The sequence below is a fragment of the Cyprinodon tularosa genome, unplaced genomic scaffold, assembly GCF_016077235.1.
Source record: "Cyprinodon tularosa strain WSP-4 unplaced genomic scaffold, ASM1607723v1 ctg1251, whole genome shotgun sequence".
In the NCBI taxonomy this organism is placed as follows: Eukaryota; Metazoa; Chordata; class Actinopteri; order Cyprinodontiformes; family Cyprinodontidae; genus Cyprinodon; species Cyprinodon tularosa.
In genome coordinates, this window is record NW_024038061.1 from 63,113 (window position 1) to 87,610 (window position 24,498).

The following is a 24,498-nucleotide window of genomic DNA, read 5'->3' on the forward strand; positions in this document are numbered from 1 at the left end:
CAACGTCCCACTGGCTGCAACGCGAATCCCAAGCCCTATTTGCATGTTTTCTAAACATAAACCAGGCTTTGTTTGGCTGCTGGATAAAACCTGGAACTGAACTCTATTTCTGACATTTTGAATTAAAAATCTTCCTGGATGGAAGAGAAACGTCTTCAGACTTGGAAACAAAGTCCAGTGGATTGATTTTAACTTTTTTGGAACGACTCTGACCTGGATGACTGAGAATCGTCAACATGACTTTTTTTTAATATCTCCTCAGCCACCTAAACCAATGTTTAAGTAGAAAGCATTTTTGTTGCATTAGATAAAAAAAATCTTTAAAAAGAAAAAAAAAAAAAACGACACTAAAGTGCTAGCATCCCTATGGGATGGTCAGTTCAAATTAGCATCATGCTAACCGTTAGTTGTCTGTGTGGATACAGTGGTGTAGCATGCAGCAGCTCCTCCAGCACCTAAAGTGCCGCCTGTCGGCTCCTTCCGTCTCTGACTAAATGGAAAGAATTTGCTTTGAATCTTTCTTTATGGTTTATAGTTTGAGCTTTTTTATAAAGTGCCTTGATGGATCCTGTTGTGAATTTACACTGTTGAAACAAAAAGAATAAAATGATTGGCTGTATGCAGAGATAAATGGCACAAAGGTTTAGCAGCTCATTTTTTAAATAATATTTTAATTCATTCTGTTTCAAACACACCTGTATAGCAGCACATGGATAACATTTCACATTTAAAAAAAGTTTATTAGAATTTGGTGAAAAGTTTTTCCTCTTTTAGATTTACAATTCTGTGGCTTTTATAGGCTTGTGACTTTGACTGAGTCGGTGATTAAAGAGCCTGATAGAAACAATAGACTTAGTTTGCATCGACCCTTATTTCACCAATGATAGAGTTCATCTGTGTTTGGGTTCTTTGTATCAAAATAATAATGATTAAAAAATGAATTCAACCATATTTATGTAGATGAATAAAATATCGAGCAGCTTTGGAAAAACACAAATAACTTCTAGATTCAGTTCTTTTTTAATAGGGATTTAAAATAAAGTGATTCAGGATTGACATCAATATTTTCCATGTTACTCTAACTGGAATGAAATAATATGACAGAGATCCTTTCACCTTACTTTGCAGAGGTTACAGCTTCAAAAAACAAAGACAAAAAAAAAAAACGATAAATAGAACATCCTGTGAAACACAATGCCTGGCCAAAAGGTGAGGAGCATCTCAGCTGGTGTTTCACCAACAACAGATTCAACCTGTTTGATGCAAAAAAGTTCAGATCAAACTGGGATTAATTGGAGGGAGAAAGACTAGTTCAGGTGCTTTCAGGCCATTTACACACAGACCAACTATTACTGAGATTATAATGTGCTTTAAAGACGTCCGTCTAACTTTGTATTTCTTGTAAAAATTGGTAAAAACAGCAAAAAAAAAAAAAAAAAAAAATAAATTATGGAAGAAAATAAAAAATCCTTTTGGCCAGACATTGTAGAAAATAAGTGACTGGTTCACAATCATCTTCACAAGCACAAAGGTGAGTCAGAACAACAAAACACTCCCATATACGTTGGTCTCATCCAGGTTCTTTTATCTTTAACACAACTCATACTTAGAGGTTTGCACAAGAGAGAAGTGAACAATAGAGGGACATCACCTTGGCAACCACTTCTATTTTCTAGTCATCAGAGAGTTTAGCTCAGTAAAAGTTAGTCCACCTGCCATCAGACCAAAGCTCAGTCCTTCAGTCATAGAGAATAAGGTTTGCTGTTGATGTCGGGCACATCAGGTTAAAGAAAACACACATTCACAACACATGGATCATAGCAGCTACTGGGACATTCATACAGTCCACCATGATGGCGGTTACATGTTCTATATGCTGATAAATATTCAATCAAAGACATTCCTATACAGGTTTAGTCACGTTTGACACATCAGGACGATGAAATGGATGAACACTGCTTACATTAACAGGTCATAATTTCACGTCTTGGATCTAAAAGTTTTTTGTTTTTTCCTACGAAATGCTTCAGATCCAGAACCATAAAAACATTTTTAGGTTTTTCTCAGTTACATGAACACCGCATGATAGAAGATATATCATCCAAAATGACTGATAAATAATAATCATGAGATATGTTGAATAAAAATACTCTTGGTTAATTGAGCTGGAATGTTCCGAGCCGATCCCAGTATCAGCCTGTGATCCAATTTACAGCATGACATAAAGACTCAACCGCTGTTGTCATGCCTGATCTCCATTCCTCCAGGAAGATCATTTGTAGCTAATTTAGCAAGAATAAAGAAAAGCCTATCTTCCAGTTCTGCTGCAAATTTAAATCATTTCCGATGGTCTCACATATTTGTCTAAATTCCCCATCCATCTTCTCGCACTTTTTTGATCTTCTGTGTTGGAATAAGGGTCGTCGTGGGGTTGGTGCCTATATCCACTGGTCTTTGGGTCATCTGAGTCTGCTTCTGCTGGAGGTTTCTTCCTGTTCAAAGGGAGTTTTTCCTCTCCACTGTCGCTACAAGCATGCTTAGTGTGAGGGATTGCTGAAGGGTCAATGAGTCGATGCAATCAACTGGTTTTCCTTAGATAGAAAACTTTGAATCAATTTGACTGTTTTATCCGGTGAACTGGAAAGTGACCTGAGATGACATGTGATGTGAATTGGCGGTATAGATATAAACTGAATAGAATTCTATGTGTGAGAGGCGGGTAAACCCTGGAGGGTCTCCAGTCTGTCGCAGGGCAACACAGAGACGTACAACCATGCTCATCCTAGGGACAACTTAGAGAGGCCAACTAACCTAAGAGTCAAGTTTTGGACTGTGGGAGGAAGGAGGAGTACCCAGAGAGAACCCATGCAAGCTCATGGAGAACATGCAGACCGGGAATCGAACCTGGAACCTTTTTGCTGAAAGGTCCCCGTGCAGCCCTCTCTATGATCAAATTTAGCAAAACTGGTACATTTGTTTTGATGTAAAGCGATAGCAACCACGTGGAGGAAGCAGCAAGAAGAAGAAAGAGCAAGAAGACCTTGAAGTCATTCATAATCATTTCACATTATAAGCAAAGTGAAATGACTTCATCTGACTTCCTTAGCAAAGAAGTTGGACCCGATTCAAAGTGGAGTGAAGACTTAGACAGAATGTCTGGGATGCTGTATTGTGTGTTCTACTGAGACATGGCTTCAGGAGAAAGTGTTTCATCCTGGGCTTTCTGACCATACAAGTAGAAAGAGGGTTAGGAAAGCAGAAGCAAGGGATGGGGCTTGGACATGTTACCGTTAAGTTTGTTCCCTACAGCCTGGATATTGATCTGTTGACAGGAAATTTAGATGGTTTCTATCATTTACCAGCAGACTTCATAAGTGTTATTTTGGCTGCCATTTATGTTCCACCATCTATTTTTTCTTTTAATATCAGCTGTGCTGCTGCCATCAACACCTTTGTTTCTAGATGTTGGAGCTTGGCCTGTTTTCCAGTGTAGTCCTGTTTCTCTGACTGTGACTAACTGGATGTGCTCTCTTCATCCTCTGACATGGGAGCTGGCTCGGAGCTCGTCTGCCTGGCTGTGTGTTTCCTGGACGGGGCCGCCTGTGGAGCTGGTTGACAGTTGCCTTTTGTATCTATGCTTCTTTTTCTATGTCTGCTTCTGTCTCCTTGAACCCCAGTGGGCCTCAGCAGATGGCCGCTCACACTGAGCCTGGTTCTGCTGGAGGTTTCTTCCTGTTCAAAGGGAGTTTTTCCTCTCCACTGTCGCTACAAGCATGCTTAGTGTGAGGGATTGCTGAAGAGTCAATGAGTCGATGCAATCAGCTGGTTTTCCTTAGATAGAAAACTTTGAATCAATCTGACTGGATGATCTGGTTGATCTGTCTCTGGAAAGTTTCTTAAGATGGCATGAACTGAAGTCCACGCTGTCGCCCCCCCACACTGTCACCCCCCCCCCCCCCACCCTGTGGGACCGCCCACACTGTGGGACCGCCCACGCTGTCGCCCCCCCACACTGTCACCCCCCCCCCACACACTGTCGCCCCCCCCACACTGTCACCCCCCCCCCCCACCCTGTGGGACCGCCCACACTGTGGGACCGCCCACGCTGTCGCCCCCCCACACTGTCACCCCCCCCCACACACTGTCGCCCCCCCCACACTGTCACCCCCCCCCCCCACCCTGTGGGACCGCCCACACTGTGGGACCGCCCACGCTGTCGCCCCCCCACACTGTCACCCCCCCCCCCCCACACTGTCACCCCCCCCCCACACTGTCACCCCCCCCCCCCCCCACACTGTGGGACCGCCCACGCTGTCGCCCCCACACACTGTCGCCCCCCCCACACTGTGGGACCGCCCACAGGGGCGTGTCCTGCTGGCTGAGCCTGGACTGTTCCCTCCTGAATCCTGTTGGCCACCTGAGCTGCATAACAAGCAGCTGCTGTTTATTTATCTCTTGAGGCCGGTTGTGTTTCTTTGCTTCAGTTGTTGGTATTTTTCATTCAAATTGATGTTTAATATCCATATTATTTTAGAAAAAAATGCTTTCTAAAGTGTTTCCTTTATTTTTCATTTATTTATTTATTTATTTGCTGCTATCATTTTATGACGATAGCAGCAAATCAGATATTTTTGTTATAAAGTACTGGATCGATTTTTCCGTACCATCTGACACGCGGCTACGTCAGAAACAGCAAATCCTGATCAGAACATCCCACATTTGGAATATATAATTATAAAAATAGAAGGAAATTACTATTAAATAAGAAAACATGGTTTAGAAAACTTAATGTCGGCTAAAATTATATTTTTTTCTTGAATTATTTCTTAAGAGTACAAAACATTTATTTTTAACTTCTGTTTTGTTAAAGTTGTAGAATAAAAACAAGTAGAACAATATATGATGACAGAGAAAGTTGTAATACATAATTAAATTTCTGTTAATTATGTTTAACCTCAAAACATGGCGGTAAAATGAAAACATGGAGTCAAGTTGCATAGAGGACTGTTGGTCAAAGAAGAAGCATGAGGACCACTGTGAAGGTCTAACAAGGGATGGATTAAATATGTTTATTTTCACATATTTAAAAAAAAAAGAATTAACATTATTCAGATGAATAACAATGTTTGGAAATTATAAATAGAAATGGCTAAAAATAAGTGCAGCACTTAATAAGCAGTAATTAGAAAGCTGCTAATTGAACCTGATGCTATATTGAGGTAAACAGAATGAGGCTGAATGCTGTCAATCAGCCGTCCGCTGAGGGCGGGTCGCTTTGACCGTCTGCAGACAGCAGCATCATTCTTCCATTTGTTTCAAAGTTAAACTCACATGAATCTGGATCCAGATTGTCAGGAATGTGCCTTGCAGCTGCTATGACTCTGTGCTGATGCCCATTCAGAAATGAATGCATTTTAAGAGTGCGGGAGATCAACGTTCACTCTGTACATTTTATACGCACACGATGATACAGGTAAAAATGAGGATGCACTATGTTAGAGGACTTTGCCTGAGAAATAATGGTGTATACTTTAATATTCTCAACTGATCGTCTTAAAGGATCAGTTTCTTCTGTTTTGCATACAACTGTAAAAATACAGTGAAATTCAACAATCACATTGCATTATTTCCTTTTTTGTCATTCACTTAAAAAAGCTTACTGGTACTGTACAGATATTGAACAGAAGTCACACAATAATAGTATTAATCTGAATTTACACTTCAATATTGGGCAATAAACAGTCAACTATTAATGATAACACACTGTTTTTTTTTCTTTTTTTCCCATTTCACGTACAAAAAGGTTTGGAGACACACAAGCTCTGTAGTTCTACCATCTTCAAATTAGTGCATGTTTAAACGCTTCCCTTGTTTTCATAGTTGCCTTTCACTCTGGGTGAACCTGGAAAGAACAGACTCGGATGTAAAGCCAGAAGGAAATTAGAAAGAAAACAAAGAGTGAACCGCGGGCATTCTTGGTTTCTTCTTCTTGTCATAAGGACTAAATCGTCTGTTCTTGCTGTTCGCTGCTGTGAGAAGCTTAAAGTGAAGGTCACAGGTTTCATCAGAACTTGAGCAGGTGGAATAAGGTTATCGTCAGCAGGAGGCAGAGAGAACAACAGGAGAAGATGGGCGTCCCGTTTACATCATGCATCGCTCCAGGACCTGAAGAAGAGAAACAATTCAGCTGTTAACCGTCTCGTTTAGGCCGGAAAACACCGCAGTTTACCTTCTTTCCTGCTGTCCTCCCCAATCAGCAGCCACACTTCATTTACCTCTATTATTACAGTAAAACATTGATCAGCCTGTGGAATCAGAGCTGTTGCTACAATCCTAATCTGACAGAGGTGTTCAAAGTGTTCATGTTTATTCCTCCAGTTTAAATCCTGCTGTTTTAAAACACTTTTATGGAAGTTAGAGGATTAACTTCAGCTTTTTACTCCAGTAAAAGTGTAAAAGTTCCATTTCTGAAACTTCTTAAAGTATAAAAGTAAAAGTAGTGCAGTAAAAATGTTAAGGCCAGAATGTTGGAGACGATTCTCAGTCATTCAGGTCAGAGTCACTCTAAAAAAGTTAAAATCAATCCTCTGGACTTTGTTTCCAAGTTAGAAGACGTTTCTCTTCCATCCAGGAAGATTTTTCAATTCAAAATGTCAGAAATAGCGTTTAGTTCCAGGTTTTATCCAGTAGTCCTGTCTATGTCTCTGAAAGGGGTTAAAGAGAATTGCTGGCCTGGCTAAATAGGAGAGGTCTTCTGTTTGTCCAGTGGATAGTTTTTTTTTGTTTTTTTTTACTTTTTTGGAATGTTAAGGCCTGCTCTCTCCTATAAAGGAACATTTTTCTATAATTCTGGATGATAACTTCCTTAGGGCCGGATCTATCAAAGGTTTGCGTGTATAAAAACGTGAGCTATTTCACTGCGCACGCTAAAAAATGTACAAACTGATCTATCAACAGCGTGCTAAAAGGATTTGGTCTTTAAAACGCACTAAATAGCGCCTCTTATCCATTTAGTACTTTTTCTGCAATGAATATGCAATATGGGGCGTTTACACGCAAAAGTGCGTCTTGTGGGAGGTGAACATGTAAATATATTAATTTAGCACTCGCAAAGTGATTTATTAAACCTGAAAGCAATTTTGCTAACGGTATCTGACTCTATATTTAACACGTTTCAAAAGAAGGTGCAAATGGTCTGTATGCGTAATTGCGCACACATGGCAGCGGTTATTGCTGCAAGAAGGAGACATGGAAATGAAGCAAGGAGACGCAGAGAACGCAGTTTTTCACTCCGTGTGAATATTTTTGGAATGAAGGAGGAAACGATCATCAAATGGAGAGGTGGCGAAACGTCTTCAAATCTTGAAAACCAAGTCCAGTGGATATTTTTTGAATTTTTTTGAATTTTTATGGAATGATCATCAAAACATATCGTTTATCCAGCATTGCCATTTTGGAGCTGCAATTCCAGTGATTTGCTCCTCACAGAGCGTCAGCTGTACTTGTTCCTCAATGCTGGTCAGAGGCATCTCATCTACTGTGCCCCCTCCTGTTTTGTTCGCAGATGTTTTGTTATATGCCAGTTTTTCTTTGGTTCGCCTTCTAATCTTCTTTTTACTTCATCCACTGTTCGCAAGGTTTCACCAACAGCGTTTACTTTATTACAGATTTGTTCACATATAGCGTTCCTCTGTGTGACAGTCACACTTCTTTGCTGTAGCTCACTTAAATGTTTGTTGGCTTCATCCACCAACACCTCCATTTCCATGGGGTCGAATTTCCTTTTGCGCTTTCTGCTGTCCAAACTCGCCATGCCGCAAACCACAAAACGCGCAAAACCATCATTTAAATAGGGCGTCTCCAACAGTTTTGCACCTGCCACCAGTTACGCAATCGCTCTTGTTAAATCACCCGCAAACCATGGTTCAGCCCCTCGCGCAAAATTCCAGTTTGCGAGCGCAAATTACTGCACGCAAAATTGGATCTTGATAAATCCGGCCCTTAGACTCTATTTTCTTAGTTTTAAAACTAATGCTAACAGAGTCACATTTAATTTTGCATCATCTTGATAAACTATTATTTTTTTTTGTATATGGTGAGCAACAAGTTGGGGCAGCACCGAGTCCAACAACAACAAAATTAATTGTCTGGATGAAACAAATTATCTTGATGGTTTTTAAAATTTCTTTAAATACCAACAGGCCATAATGAAAAGTAGCTTAAATGAAACAAAACTATTTTCAAAATATAAGGAGTAGAAAGTTATCTAAACATAATTACTCCAGTAAAGAATAGATAACCAACATTTCTACATCAGTAAAGTAATGTATTTCTACTCTGTTACTTTACACCTTTGTTATCTGATCACCTTATTGTAGATCGCTATCCATTGTTTTTATTTCAAATTTCTTATGCTGGAATCAAAGGGTTTTCAGAAGATGTTGTAAAATTCCCTGTATTTTTAAATTAAAAACCTGACAGATATAAATTATTAATATTAATTTGCAGTTACAATATTTTGTACATTTGTTTGATTTTTGGACAGGAAGAACTCGTAGAACCGTGTGTGTTTCTGCACTAAACAAAGAGGTGCCTCACACTGCAAAAACACTTCTAGAAATAAGTAAAAAATTCCTCACATTCTTATATTTACCATTATTTTGATCAGGTAAATAAGATGATCTGCCAATGGAATGAGTATCTTCACTTTTAGAAAAATATGATAAAAACAACGGCCCTTGAAGTAAGACAATGCAATTCTTTTTTCTGATTTTAAATGTAAATTGTCTTCTTCCTTTGGTAAAGTGTTTATCTTACTTCCTCAATTCAAGAAAAAACTGACTTATTTAAAGCTACAGTGTGTAATTTTCAGCGACATCTAGCGGTCAGACTGCAGACTGCAGCAACATGAACATCTCCCCCCCACCGCTTCTCCCCCCCAACAGTACGGCGAGCGTTACGGGACAAAATGTCTTCCACGACGTCCGCATCACCTACCTTCTCAAGTGATGAGGTTTGTTTACATAGATAATTTTACAGATAGTATTTCATTAGTCTGTGTAGGGTATAGATTTCATGTAGACTTAAGATAATAAATATACCCGTTATTTTTTCTACGTCGTTGTGACGTCTTGGTGAGCTGCTTTGCATGGTGATATAAACAGACGAAGTAATTGTAGTCATTAGTTTAACAGCGAGATTGTGTTCGCTGGAAGAATATATATTCCCCGTTTACAGAGTCCAAGTCTTGTTTGTGGCACGGGGGTTACAAGGCAAGGAAGAGGGAGAGGAAGAGGGCAGAGAGGCCGGGGTGGGCGTGCAGCTAGGGCCAGGCGAGAGAGGGGAGCCAGCGGGGTGAGAGCAGAGGAGGAAAGGCTTGAAGATCTCCAAAGGAGCCGGAGAGAAGTAACCGAGGTATATATCCAGAAAATTATTTTACAGAAAATTACTGAATCATTACCTGTGAAACGTCAGGGACGTTGCTGAATAAGTATACTGGAGAGTAACAGCATCATCACGCAGCATGTTATTGTTTTAGACAGGTCTGAGCATCCTGTACTCCAAAAACTGCAGTGATCTTAGACAATTGTGTGTGTAGGATTAATTACCTGTCCAAGAGAAAACTGGCAACTTGAGCGTCACTTTGAAAACCTTTTTCCTCCATCAGTGACTTCCATCGTGTAAATGCCGTGCCAATGTTGATCCGTGTTTTTTGCCGTTTCTTGTCACGCTTGCGTTTATTCTCGTCGTGTTTCCGCTTCTTAGATGACGGGGGTTCGGTGTCCGCCGCTTTTCGTTGTGATACAGAGTAGGCATGATCCTCCATTCGTCTGATGTTTGGCCACACAGTGCCAAACAGTTTGCAAAGTCACTCACGCCTGCCGCCTTGTTCACCTTTCTTGTTACTGAGGCGCAGTATACCTGCTTCTTCTTCTTCTTTGGTTTCAGGCAGACTAAACGCTTCTCAGGCATAATACTGCCATCTACTGTTCAGTACCGTCTCAGTTAATCTCTCTCAACTTGCCGTAGTTATTTTCGAATGCATGGGAGATCTCGCAATCGCTAGTTTGTTGCCTCTGGGCTGCCGTAGCGCAAAGATGTCTGCCTCCATGGCTGCGAGACCCGCTCCTATGTAATTATAAATAACGAATTCTAAGGCAGCGCAAATATTATGGTTAAAAGGCTGAGCTCATAGGTGATGATAAATAACATAGTTATGTATAATATATTAAATTTCTGACTTTATATGCCTGTAATTATTACACACTGTAGCTTTAAGAAAAAAATATTTTTTGCAGTGATGTAAAAAAAATCCTCATAGTTGGTTGTTTTAAAAAGAGAGGATGGCTTTCAAATATAAGCACATATTTCCATGTGTTTGCTATCAGTGGGCGTAAATGACAAGTTAAATTTCATGGAACATTTCATAGAAATAATGAGCTTTAAAAGCTGGATACCAGCTAAACTACATGCTATAGATGTTAGAAAATATTTTTCCATTTCTATGTCTGTAGACATAGAAAGTTTATATATTTGGAGTAGGAATAATATAGACTGAAAAGTGGTTTTAGTATTTATTAATTTTAAATACACTTCACTATTCATTGCATGAGGAAATAACTACATCCATGAGGAAACAAAGCCTTCTACACCTTTATGCAGTTTGAAGAAATGTGTTTATATTCTTACCATAAAGAATTATGCTGGCGTTAGTGATCCCCATCGTGTTCATGGCAACGCAGGTGTAGTTTCCATAGTCTTCTTCAGACACGTTGAAGAAGATGAGCAGCGACTGTTTGTCTTGAGTCTCTATTTTAAGGCCGTTTATTCCATTCAGCAGCCTGCAAAATAAAGATCACCCATCAGCTGCCAAAACGGTTTCTGGTCTGGGAAGAAAGCCTCTTTTAAATTGCATAATTCATCATATTTGTAAGAAACACATTTAAGCATAAAAAAGCATAAGAATAAATAATACATGTGATAAAGTCCCATATGAAGCAGCTCTACTGTAAATAGGCCTGTTTTTATAAAGCACCTTTCTAAGTAAAGAGACTCTAAAGGATTTATATTCAGTTATTCCCACACTGATGGAGGTGAGTTATAGTGTAGCCACCGCCGCCCTGGGGCTCACTGACAGCAGTGGTGCTGCCGTACCAGGGGCCGCAGGGCGCTCTGATCACCATCAGGTGGTGCTTAGGGAAACGTCCAGCCTGACGACACAAGGACTGAAATGCTGGGATCAAATCTGTGACCCTGAGGTCACATCTCCTGCCTCCTACACCCGTTCCCCCAATATCTGCTGATATTTAGCATTTTAATCCAGAGCATCATTTCACTGCAAGGTTTCCTGATCAAATAAAAAACTGGACGTTATTCCACTTCTGTCCTGTGCTTCACTGATGGTGCGTTCAGGGTGAGTTTGTTTACTGAATCACTTGTTAAAATAAAAAAAAAATAAAAAACAGAATAAATAAAAAAGGTTAGGTGTGCTACTTTTATTGAGTCATTCAGATGTCATCTGGAAGAAGAAGAAGAAGAACTCCATTGTTTGCAGAATCTCACTGAGGTTCTGCTAAATCTGCATAACTTTGCTTCAACGGCTTTAGGGGAAGGATATTAAACATATTAAAACCAGAGCAAAGATGAAGTAAATACCAAGACTGATGAAAGAGTTAATCTAAGGAGTAATTCATCGGCACACGAATGAAGGCCTTCAGTAAAGAGGGAGGCCTTCTGAAACATCTCTGCATAGCCAGCTGCCGTGACGTCGCTCCACAACCTGAAGCTCGGCTGAAGGAAATGTTCCCCTGATCCCAAAGGCAGCCTGTCGTTTAGAAAGCTCCTCCCATGGGATCTGCTTGTCTTTCCAGACACATTAAAACCCATCAGGACTGTCAAACTTACATTTTCTCGTCTGAAAATAAAACTTTTTCCACCTTCTGTTTGGTGATCTTGTTTAAACTCTAAAAGGGCAATTTTGTGCAATTGAAGGAGAAAAGGCCTTTGAAAACACATTTTTAAAACCTTTTCTCTCTGATGCTGCCTGATAGTTATAGAACTGCAGTTTGAACCAGTTGGAGCCTCCAGCTCGAGGCTGGGGAATTATTTCTGGGTGATGTTTTTGTTCCATAACCATCAGGATCTCCATAGACGTATAGAAAGATGGTCTCCAGTCTCAGCAGCAACGAGACGTTACCAGTGATCGAGTTTATGCAGCTCAAAAATACGATCACATTCTGAAAGCTGTTCTGTTTTTACCACCAGGAGGTCATGAGACTGGAAACCGGTCAGAAAATAATCCAAAGAAACTGTTAAATGAGTTTATTCTTACATTTCCAATCACCTTAAATGGTTAAATGCTTGTTTGCAATAAATTGCTTATCTGATCTTTATCTTAATCTCATCCCTTCTTTTTTTTATTTGGAAGCTCTAAGATGCAACGATGCAAAATGTTCATTCTTGCCATTTTTTAACTGGTCCTAGATGTTTGATCAGGAGTGAGAGTTGAAATATTTGCATTTGAAAGTTTAAATATATTTGTGTAAGAGATATTTAAATGTAGAAATACTTTGTTGATCTCAAAGGGAAAGTAAATACTACAGTAACACATACTCCAATCTTACTTAATTACAAGTAAAAGTTACTCAGTCAACCATCAAAACTGTCATGATCACAGGCCCCGTAGGGAATCCAGGAATCTACCTCCGTCATGACCCCACCCCCACCCCCCCTAACGCATATATAGCAGAGGGAGCAGGTGAATAAGATGAATGATAATTGGAGAGCGGGGAGGGAACAGCAGGTGAATGAGGTGATTGATCAGAGAAGCTGAGATCATGACAGAGAGCCAACAGTTCAACATCTGGGCTGCAGTGATGAATGTTCACACTGACATGTCCTGGATGACACCATCTGTTGATCACTAACACTGCCAACCCCCCTCCATTAGGTGTCCCAGTCATAATGCTGCATTGCTGATGTCTGCTGGGTCCTTGCTGGGGCTTAAAGTTCTTCTAACTTGTTTTCTAAAGATCTCACATTGCCCATGATGATTGATGGATGAGATGGCTTGAATTTCTTGTTCCTCCCTCATCTCCTCACTCCTGCTCTGAATCCATCTCCTTCTCCTCTCAGCAGGTACTTATGGAAGTAGTGGATGTATTATTTCAGGTTTAGAGTTGTTAATTAGCCCCTCCCAGGGATAAAAAGATCCACTTGCTTGGGTTGCTGTGGTTACGCATTATAAAGGGTATAAAAAAAGGAAAAAGAAAATCCTTCCAGTTTCCCAACAACTGACAAACAGTGAACAAAAGAATACCAGAGTAAAGCTAGCAGAGCTACTTAAGCAGCACCATTCTAGAATTTATATGTTTGAGTGATAAAATGTATGTCTGTTAGAGAATGTAAATATTTAAAATGAAAGTGTTTTATATGGGATTTACAGCTCCTCATGTTTAACAGCTTCTAAGCTTTTCAGAAAGTCATTTTCCCGTCTCTATCTCCTAATCATCTTAATCAAAAGCATGAAAACGTGAAGGACCACCACTGGTAAATAAATAAACAAGAGAGTTTAGGCGCAGTATTCTCCCAAAAGTCAAACTGTGAGTCATTCATATAGATGCAGAGCAGAAGAACAGCAGAACAGGGAGGATCCTTGCCTGCGGTCTTCTTTGTACCACTCGAATTCTGCCCTGGGAACCGCCGAGGCTTCACACTGCAGAACTCCTCTCTGTCCAACTGGAGTTCCTGTACTCCTCGCCTTTGAAATGAAGGGAGGGTCTGAAAATGAAAAGAACAAAACAGAAACAGCAGCATTTATCTAACCTGATCAACAGAATATTCACAGCATGACAACACTTCTATCTTAATAATCCGTTTAGGTCACTTTTAAAGTATTATCACCTCATCTCTAAATGACTGCTAGAAAGTAAAGCAACATTTTCAGCACCATGTGGTCATCGTCCTCCACTTAATGTGGGACCAGCAGTCTCAGCAGAGACCCCCAGGCTTCCCTCCCCCCAGAGTCCTCCTGGGGAAGCCTGAGGAGCTGCCAGGCCAGAGACACTGTCCCTCCATAGTGTCCTGGGTTGGACAGCGATTGGGTCCAGATTTAATGAGCGTAGATAAGGGCAGGAATGAAGACCAACCAGTAAAAGAGTTTTACTTTTCACTGCATACGACGGAGAGCAGAGAGCAAAACTTTAAAAAAAAAACCTGAATAAAAAAGTTTTAAAGATAATGTTTTTTTTTGTTTTGCTTTGTTTTTTAAACTGAAGAAAGTTTTGAAGTGTTGTTTTTGTTTGAATTATTTTGCCACCAACGTGTCGCAGTGGGCGGGTGCTTCTCTTTTGGTCAGACCTCTTTGATTGACAGCTGTCTACACCAACCACAACGTCTTGCACACAACTTTTTTCATTCAAAGAAAAATACAAAAAACATTATCTTCTAAAAACAAAAATTCAGGTGAGTATTTTTTTGCATTTGAACAGTTTTTTCTTCGATTGAAACAGTCAAATGTCCTCCCCATGTTAGGATGAGGTATGTAAGGTCCAAACACAAAAAAGATTACTACGATAAAAGAGAACATTTTCAATAATATAAAAAAAGAGTTAAATTTTTGAAGTCTCCAATATTTTATCTGCAGTCAAAAACTATTTTCTGTGATTGAAAACTTTTTTTTTTTTTTTTTTTTTTTAAGCAACTTCTTTTTGAATGATAGAGACACTGATGTCCAAACCGTTATATGGTCCAATCAAAAAAACAATATTACTTCAACTAAAACATGACTTTAAACAAATAAAAATTGACTTATATCAAAGAAAATATTTCCAATCAAACAAAATAAGACTTCAAATGTAGTTTTTTGAGTCAACTATATTTCTTTCTTTATTTCTTTGATTGAAAAGGTTTTTTTTTATTGAAGTGAAGGTCTTTTTGAAAATATATTTTTTGACTCAAGTAACCTTTTTTTTATTGAATTGTAAAGAAACAAATCTACCCTCATATAGTAAGAACAAAACCAAACATGGTACTTAGAGATAAGACTAACTTTCTCTGTTTTTTAAGCCATCAACATTTTTTCTTACAATGATAATTTGAACCAGCAATGTTTCTGGAGAATCAGATGATGTCTGCTGAGTTTATTTCTTACAGATTTTAATTCTGGATTTTAATTGTATTTCTTTAAGTCAGACTGGTCACTATATAAAACAAGAAATGTAAAGTCTGACTTGTTTAGTCTGTTAGTTTGAGCAGAACTTTAGGATTTGATGGCACTAGTCATCATATCTTGGTATTCAGGTATCTCGCCCTGAAGCAGCCTTTGCAGAGACGGTGCCAGTTGCACACTCAGTTCAATCTGAAATACTCACACAGAGATAAAAGACAATTAGGAGAATTTTATTGAAACCATTACTTAGTCTTTGGTGCTCAGACCTCGGCAGGAAACATAGCGCTTAATTTTGATAGATATGCATGAACTGGAATAAAGAACAGGGCTGTTTCCCCCCCAGGCCTGAAACTGGTGGTGCAGTGGAGATAGATGGAGTTGGTCAGTCTATAGACTGCTGGTTAGAGAGACGGTTTGCTGAGCTTTATGGAAAGATCCAGTGGACTGCGTGAGCTGATACTAGAGCTTCACTCAGGGATCTGGAAGATGGAAGTCCAGTTGGATAACACAGGTTGAAAGAACCTGTCCATGATGAGCAAGCATGAAGCAACAGTGGAGAGGAAAAACTCCCAGTTGGGAAGAAACCTCTGGCAGAACCAGGCTCAGCATGGCGGTGTTCTGCCGGACCGGTTAAGATGAGACAGAGAACGCAGTAAGAGTCCGGGAGGAATGACGCTCTGATGAAGCTTTAGCTACGATGGTGGAGGGGGGAGGAAATGGTTTCATCTGAATGATGTCAGACAGCGGAACCACCACATGCACACAGGAGCAGACAGTGCGTATCAGAGGCCTTTTGAGATGAGCTTTGGATGCCGATTGGCTTGCATGGGGGTTTGGTTCAAAGATGATTGGCTGTGTTGCAGGCGGATGTAGGAGAGCGACGAGTTTCTTCGTTCGCAGTGAAGATGGAAGGTGGCATAAAATGCCTGACGCGATGCTGGGGCCATAAAAACCCACAATGATAGGCGCCATGAGGCGGCCACTGCGAAGATGGAAGGCGCCATGAGCCGTCTGCTGCGATGCTAGAAGTCAGCATAAAATTCCCACTGCAATGCTGGTGCCATAAACACCCACAATGGAAGGTGCCATGAAACGCCCAGTGTGAAGATGGAAGGCGCCATGAGGTGCCTGCTGCGAAGAGCGAAGGCGCCCACCACAAAGATGGAAGGCGCCCGCAAAAAGATGGAAGGCGCCCGCTGCGAAGATGTAAGCGCCATGAGGCGCCCACCGGGAGGATGGAAGGTGCCATGAGGCGCCCACTGGGAGGATGGAGGGAACCATAAATATTAGGTTTAAATGATTAATTAAAGTCAGTGACAATAGGAACAACTACTTTCCACTAAACTTCGGTTTCTAAATTCAGGCTACCTTAAATTAAGCATGAGTTGAAACGGAAACAGACTGAAAGAAACGCAGGTATGACATGACTTATCCATCAAAGCAGCGCACAATCTGCTGATTATATGACATGATTGACAGAGATAATGGAATAAAAACCAGCCGGAGACCTGAAAGCAAAGATCAGAGGACTGATGTTAATTAACGATGAGAAGCTGTGAGCTGCAGAAGCATGAGCATGGGATATTTTTAATAGAGCAAAGAAGTGAAGGTATGAATGAGGAAACAATGGAGGCTTGAAGCGATACGTCCCAATGGAAGAGAATCGGTGTCAGAGAGCTGAACGCAGAGCGAGCCGATGTGGCTGCCGATGGCTGAAACACAGAAATGTTTGGAGACGGGGGAACAGGGCGTGGCGGAGCCGCCGATCTCTGCAGCATTGCATGGATCAACAGGTGTGTCAGAGGATCCGAGCAGCAGCCGGAGCAAAGGATCCAAAGTCACTTCGAGTTAAATTGGTGTCATCTGAATAAAGTCAGAGCGCATCCGCCGCCTGAGCACAGGAGCGGAGGAGTGCGATCGGAGGCCTTTTAAGATGAACTTTGGATGCCGATTGGCTTTCGTGGAGGCGTGGTTCAAAGCTGATTGGCTGTGTCGCAGGTTGATGTAGGAGAGCAACGAGTTTCTTCAGTTGAACTTCTGCCTGGGCTCCATTTCACTAATTGGTGCAAAACTCAGCCTGAGAATGTTCCAGAACCAGATTAGATAGACAGGCTCTGTTGTGGCCTCCTTGAATATTTAGTGCACCTTCATGTGTGCTGGCACAGGTAGGTCTGTTTTTGGAAGGTTTTACACAGAAGGTGCAGATCTATAGAATGAGAGAACATTTCTATCCAGTATGAACTAAAAGTGTTTTTCTGCCATTTAACTCATGCTTTGAAAAAGATAATTTCTCCTTACAGATTTCTTCAAGATTAGTTTTTTTCAGCTCATAGAAATATTTTAAATATCCAGAAACCTACTAAAAATGCAATTTTCATTTCTATTAAGGTGAAGTGTTATACATTGGATGGTAAAACATGTTAGAGGAAGTATAATGGTCTTTCATTGCTTCTCTGTTCAGGAACTGAACATCTCGCCAAAACCTATCAAACCATGAATTTTATTAGCATTAAACCCTGCATAAAGGAATGTTATCTAGACGCAAGCATCCTTGAATTATACATTTGGGCAATGATTGAACGCACTCATAGAGGAACCTCAGTGATTTGAACATCTTTTAAAAAAAGAAGGATTTTGAGACGAAGTCAAAATAATTCCCATTTTCACCGCCTTTTGCTGGATAGTTTATATATCAGTCAAGCAAATAACCAATAATCCAGCACATAACCATGACCTCATGTTTAACTGTTTTGCTGAAATGAATCTCTGCAGCTTTCTTAAGGAAGTGAATGTGTTGGAGTAGTGGGGAACTAGAACATCCTGTTCTTCTGTGGTGCAGAACATACTGCTCACTAACAAAAGGGACAAGTGAGAAGGAAACATCTGTTGGTAACAGATAAGGCCCCCTGGCGCGTCACACTCTGCCTTCACTGATACACTGAGGTAGTGCTCTTCCCTAATTGGGTGTGGGTCTACCAGAGGTAGTCAACTCCAGACCTCAGAGGCTGGATTACTGCAGCTTTAAGATGAGTCTGCTTTAACCAACCAAATGACTGCAGTTCAACAAAAGCCATGGATGGAAATCCAGTGTGCTGAAGCAGGCAGTACGCCGGCCCTCCAGCACTGAAGTTAACTAACACTGGTCTGCAGGATAAAAACCAGTGAACCGAAGGTTTGGGTCCTTTTTTTGGACTGTTAGACTGTGTGCATGTTTTTTTCTATCCATGAGATTGTCATGATTTTGCTGCTGAAGGTTGGCTCGATTGATAATTCACCTGTCTAACTCTGCCCTGTTCCTCATCACTGCTCATCTGGTCCACCTGCTCCTGCATCTATTTAAACTCCTTGGTCCCAGCCATCAGTGCCAGGTTATTCTTTAGCCTTTGGTGTTGAGAGTTCTCCAGCATTTCTAATAGTGATTTCTGTTTGCCTGATCCTGATCTGTTTCTGTATTTGGACCATTGAGCCTCTCTGCCCCTGTCTGATCTGTTGGCCTGACCCGTCTTTGGAGTCTTGTTTGATTCTTCTGTAGACTGAAGCAGTATCTGCCTCTTGACTTCACCCTCTGGATTATCCTGCCTTCCTCCATCATCTGCTCAGATCTGATCTCCTGTCAGCTCGGCAGGCTTCTAGACTTCAGCGTCTGGAACTCTCTGGCGGTGTCCGCTGTGTTCTGTCATCGGCTGACACACCGGCTGCATCTTACCTCCTTCACTGGGCACGGATTGAACTGCTAAACCAGGTTAGTGACTCACACGTTCATAATAATCCTCAGATTATCGTAATAACTAACCTGTGTTTCTCTCCTATAGACTTTTCTGCCTCAGACTCTCTACCCGCTGCAGCCGCTGCAGATGCGTTTCAGTCATGGTTTGAATAAACGCTTTTTAAGTAACCCACTTTCTGTCTTGCCTGAATTCTGGCTCCTACTTTCTGAGCCATTCAAAGATCTGTGGCACAGCTTCCTCTGCCTTAGTAGATTAAGATGGTAAAGTCAAGATAAGTAGAGGATCTACTGCAGGACTGGTTCAGAGTTCAAGTCAACTATGGGTGGAAACCTTTATACAGTTAGGGAAACGTTTGAAAATTGGTGGAGTAGAGCAAGGTGACGTTGGCCCTGTGGCTAAAGGGCCATAGGATGAAGTGGTAACGGAGATTAATGACATTTAACAGGCCATTGAGGCAAACTGTGACCATGAATGTGAGAGTGTGGTGCTTACAGTTGACCGTGACCTGGACCCTCCTTATGTCGGAGCTGGAGATGTCGTTAGAGGCAATGCACTCGTATGTTCCCGACTGCTCCTTGGTGATAGAGATCAGCTCCAAATGCTCCCCCTCTGTCACAAATTTATGGCCACCTGTGGAAAGTTAACATCAAATAGATGCCTTTAGTTTTACAGTAAAAGTCATTCTTGCAATGGAGATTAAATGAATGTGATTGTTTTAACAAAGGTGTAACCAGTGACTAATAACTTCTACCTTTCAATGTCACATAACCATGAAACAACATAGCAGGCAACTGTTATTGGACGAGACTGAGCTTCAGTTCAGACAAACTTGTAAAGAGGCTGTAGGCAGAAAAGATCACAATAGTTCCCACCCCACCTCACCCAGGTTTGCCAGCTGGTGCCTTCGCTCTCATTCTCACTCCTCACACCCAGAATAATGCCAAATACAGTCATTGGATGTTCAACCTAAATGTAATATTTTCTGATTCTTTAAAAACATGATTCCTTGCTGAACCTTCTTGGTTGGGACCGAACCCTGAGGTCTCCCACTGCTACTTGGAAAATAAAGCTTCTTTAAAGTCAGACTCAGTGGACTCAGAATTTACCTTTTTCTTTGCTTTTCAGAAACCATTTATTAGCTGCATGACTGCAGCGTGTTAATAGCACTGGTTTCCTCATTTCCTTACTTTACAGCCGTATTCCAAACTCTTCGAAAATAATCGCCTTCTTCAGAGTTCTTCACGGAGAACCTCATTGGGTCAATGCCGAAAAGTTAGATTTTCTATTGATTATTGAATTAAAATTAATTAAAATAAAACAAAAAAATCTGAAAATTGGGTAATTTATGCTAAATTCTAATAAATAAGATTTGTTATTTTCTAAGATTATTACAATTTGGAATAAGAGTAAAACATAAGTGATTGAAAACTGTCCAGTTGGACTAAAATTATCAGCCAACTTACATTAAATTAGTTTTGTCCATCTTAACTGAGGAGGTTAGAAGTCGGAATAATGATAATATAATTCAGATTAGAGCAGTGCAGAACAAATAAATGTTCCGTGAGTTTTTCTACCATCCTAGAACGACATTTATTGCAATGAATGTTCTTCCCTACTGAGGGAGAACTTCTCTCCACCAGAAACCCTGCAGCTCTACAACATGTCTCTTAAAGTGTGTAACCGAGCATGTTTTATGCACCATAGAGAAAACAGATATGAGCTTTAATCTAGATTAACAGAAGTGTCAATCAAGCAACATTTTCAATATTACCATAACCTGGAGACGTTACAGCAGCCGGCTGGGGATTTACGGCAAAGGCTGTGGACAAGAGCTAATCAGCTTGCTGCAGGAATCAGGGGATCCGCTGGCAGTTAATTGGACATGTTCATCATGGATAACTAGATTAGGATGAAGGAATGCTGCCGAGATCATCTCTGGAAACATCCAAACTTCATGCCCATTTACACTAATCTCATTTACTCTTTTCATTTATTTGATTTTTGCTAACTGAATTCAGATGCTATCTTTTATTTTTTCTAATATAACACTGTTTGCTATAAAATTGTGCAAAAAGTTTTTTTAAATTATAATTCAAGTTTCCTTATTGTGGTTTTTAATCTCGATGAGTCTGCTGGGTTGTTTCCCAGTCAGTGGGTTCGTTCCCATTTACTGCGCCTCCTGCGTTCAGAGATGAGTGGATAGATGTGATATAGGAGCATCTCAGCGTTCAGGTCCAGCTGACCACAGCTGGACCGTTTATCCCACAGAGACACTGGATCATTACAGAACCACAAATATGAAGAGACTTCCAAAGTAATGACCTGAAATATGGAGAGAATAAATATTAGGATATAAATGTCCATCTGACTTAGCCTGCAGAATAAAGCTAAGGAGTGAGTCAGTGTGATCACATCGTACCGCTGACAGAGAAATAGAAAAATAATCACAACAGCTATAAACAGCAGCAGCATGGATGGTCTGCTGCCCTTCCTATATCATTAGTACAACATCAGCATCCATATAGCGTGACTGGATGACTAATAGAAGACCTATTAGGCTACCAGGCAGCAGCCGACGCAAATGTGCAACTAAAAGCTCTTCATGCAAGACCTCGGCAATATAAAGCATTAGCTTAAGTGAGTCTGGTGCTCGGACCATGCTCAGAAAACTGAGGAATGAGTCCAAACTGCAGGAGAGAGCAGAGGAATGGATGATGAAAAGGATGGGATTGATTCTACAGAAAGAAATAAGTAATAATCATCAGAGTTCGATAAACTTTAATGTTAAAACGAGTCTGAGAAGTTGCTGCTTTCTCTGTATTTAATCTGTTTATCTCAGCATGCAGGTTTCACTGTACAGGATGGTGAACATGAAGCAATGTTTCTCCTAATTAGCTGCTCCTGTTTAAACAATATTTAGTATCTATCCATAAATAAGAGTGAAATCAGTGTTTTTGACAGACGCCTGGTACCGCGGCTGTAAAACACGGTTTGACTGTTGATATGACGCCTTGTATTCGCCCTGACAGAAGCCGGCGGTTATTTTCAGAGCTTCATGCTTTCTAACATCGCAGAGCCCTGCGGTCGTTCTCTAAGCAGAACTTTATACTCAGCAGATGGTCCTGGAAGCAGGTCATGGTCCATTTGAGTCCCAGCCACTCTAGCTAGCCCACAGAGCATGGCGTCTCCCTGAGGACTGCTTTCCTGCTGACACCATTCAGGCCTTTTCTCTTTGCCTTCACCTTGCTGTCACATTCCACCAATACCTCTTAGCCTGAGGCACCAGCGTGAGCACTGAAGGACACGCTGAAGTTTGGTAGGATCTGTCATTCTGATTTCTTTTCTTGTCTGTGACCTTCTTAGACCACCATCAGCTTTCTTTTACTCTTTCGCCTGGGAGCTGCTAACACTGCATTATTATTATTTTCCCCCAATGTTTACATCTGATCACTGCTGCACTTTAAGAAAGGGAAATGTCATGAAAGCTGTATAAAATGAACTCTTGTTTTGTACGCACTCTGTGTATACGACATGACAATGAAAGTTGTCTAAGTCACTGAGGACAACTAAGACATTTTCTTAGATTAGATTAGGCACCGATGTTTATGGAAATCCTTGATAATAGCATTTTTCTTTAAATTTAGAAACATTTCCTTAGATATGAAAATATATAGTTGTTGTTTTTTTCTTCTATAGCCAGAAACATTCCTGCCTTGCAGTAGTTAGTATGATGGTGGCAGATTTAAAGTTTTGATAGAAAATGGAAGAGCTGGACTGATCATTCAAATAAAGAAGATTCTTAGAGTTCAGGCATTTTAAAATGGGATTGTTTTGAAGTGGTTTCCGTCTAACCTGCAGCTGTTAGAAATTACAGGGAATTTGAGAGCAAAGAGCTAACCTTAATTTATGCTTGACGCATTAGCGTTAGCTAGACCTTTAGAGCATATTGCAGATGTCTACAATATGCTCTAAAGGCTCCTGAAGCCCAGGCTATTTTATCTGAAGCATACATTAACAAGTTCGCTTGGTTCTGTTATTTTACTAGCCAACAGACGCTTCTACTAGCTAACAAATGCTTTTACTAGCCAACAGATGCTTTTACTAGCCAACAGACGCTTCTACTAGCTAACAAATGCTTTTACTAGCCAACAGATGCTTTTACTAGCCAACAGACGCTTCTACTAGCTAACAAATGCTTTTACTAGCTAACAGATGCTTTTACTAGCCTATAGTTGCTTTTACTAGCCTATAGTTGCTTTTACCAGCTAACAAATGCTTTTACTAGCTAACAGATGCTTTTACTAGCTAACAGAGGCTTTTACTAGCTAACAGATGCTTTTACTAGCCTATAGTTGCTTTTACCAGCTAACAAATGCTTTTACTAGCCAACAAATGCTTTTACTAGCCAACAGATGCTTTTACTAGCTAACAGAGGCTTTTACTAGCTAACAGATGCTTTTACTAGCTAACAGATGCTTTTACCAGCTAACAGATGCTTTTACTAGCTAACAGAGGCTTTTACTAGCTAACAGATGCTTTTACTAGCCTATAGTTGCTTTTACCAGCTAACAAATGCTTTTACTAGCCAACAAATGCTTTTACTAGCCAACAGATGCTTTTACTAGCTAACAGAGGCTTTTACTAGCTAACAGATGCTTTTACCAGCTAACAGATGCTTTTACTAGCCTATAGTTGCTTTTACCAGCTAACAAATGCTTTTACTAGCCAACAGATGCTTTTACTAGCTAACAGAGGCTTTTACTAGCTAACAGATGCTTTTACCAGCTAACAAATGCTTTTACTAGCCAACAGATGCTTTTACTAGCTAACAGAGGCTTTTACTAGCTAACAGATGCTTTTACCAGCTAACAAATGCTTTTACTAGCCAACAGATGCTTTTACTAGCTAACAGAGGCTTTTACTAGCTAACAGATGCTTTTACCAGCTAACAAATACTTTTACTAGCCAACAGATGCTTTTAGTAGCCAACAAATGCTTTTACTAGCTAACAAATGCTTTTACTAGCCAACAGATGCTTTTACTAGCTAACAGAGGCTTTTACTAGCTAACAGAGGCTTTTACTAGCCAACAGATGCTTTTACCAGCTAACAAATACTTTTACTAGCCAACAGATGCTTTTAGTAGCCAACAAATGCTTTTACTAGCTAACAAATGCTTTTACTAGCCTATAGTTGCTTTTACCAGCTAACAAATGCTTTTACTAGCCAACAGATGCTTTTAGTAGCTAACAAACACTTTTACTAGCCAACAGATGCTTTTACTAGCCTATAGTTGCTTTTACCAGCTAACAAATGCATTTACTAGCCAACAGATGCTTTTACCAGCTAACAAACACTTTTACTAGCCAACAGATGCTTTTAGTAGCCAACAGATGCTTTTACAAGCCAATAGACGCTTTTACCTGCTAACAGATGCTTTTACTAGCCTATAGTTGCTTTTACCAGCTAACAAATGCTTTTACTAGCCAACAGATGCTTTTAGTAGCTAACAAACACTTTTACTAGCCAACAGATGCTTTTACTAGCCTATAGTTGCTTTTACCAGCTAACAAATGCATTTACTAGCCAACAGATGCTTTTA

The 24,498-nt window shown here is 40.4% G+C and overlaps 1 protein-coding gene across 1 annotated transcript; it reads right to left on the minus strand.

Moving 5' to 3' along the window:
* Window positions 1–4,574: 4,574 nt before the first annotated feature.
* On the minus strand, window positions 4,575–22,034 carry LOC119777613 (opioid-binding protein/cell adhesion molecule homolog). Its single transcript, XM_038276566.1, has 5 exons — window positions 21,965–22,034; window positions 19,390–19,527; window positions 13,659–13,779; window positions 10,690–10,841; window positions 4,575–6,165 (listed from the first exon to the last, which is right to left on the minus strand). Exons 1-5 carry the CDS (start codon window positions 22,032–22,034, stop codon window positions 6,065–6,067), a joined length of 582 nt encoding a protein of 193 aa, XP_038132494.1. The 3' UTR covers window positions 4,575–6,064.
* Window positions 22,035–24,498: the final 2,464 nt, after the last annotated feature.

What these genes read in the sequence shown, in the direction of transcription:
- LOC119777613 (XM_038276566.1), bottom strand. Translation starts at nt 22,034, where the DNA reads ATGACCTGCTTCCAGGACCATCTGCTGAGTATAAAGTTCTGCTTAGAG. An exon ending in CGACCGCAGGGCTCTGCGAT is followed by an intron (nt 19,528 to 21,964) that starts GTTAGAAAGCAT and finishes AACTTTCCACAG; the next exon opens with GTGGCCATAAATTTGTGACA. An exon ending in TGGTACAAAGAAGACCGCAG is followed by an intron (nt 10,842 to 13,658) that starts GCAAGGATCCTC and finishes TTTATTTTGCAG; the next exon opens with GCTGCTGAATGGAATAAACG.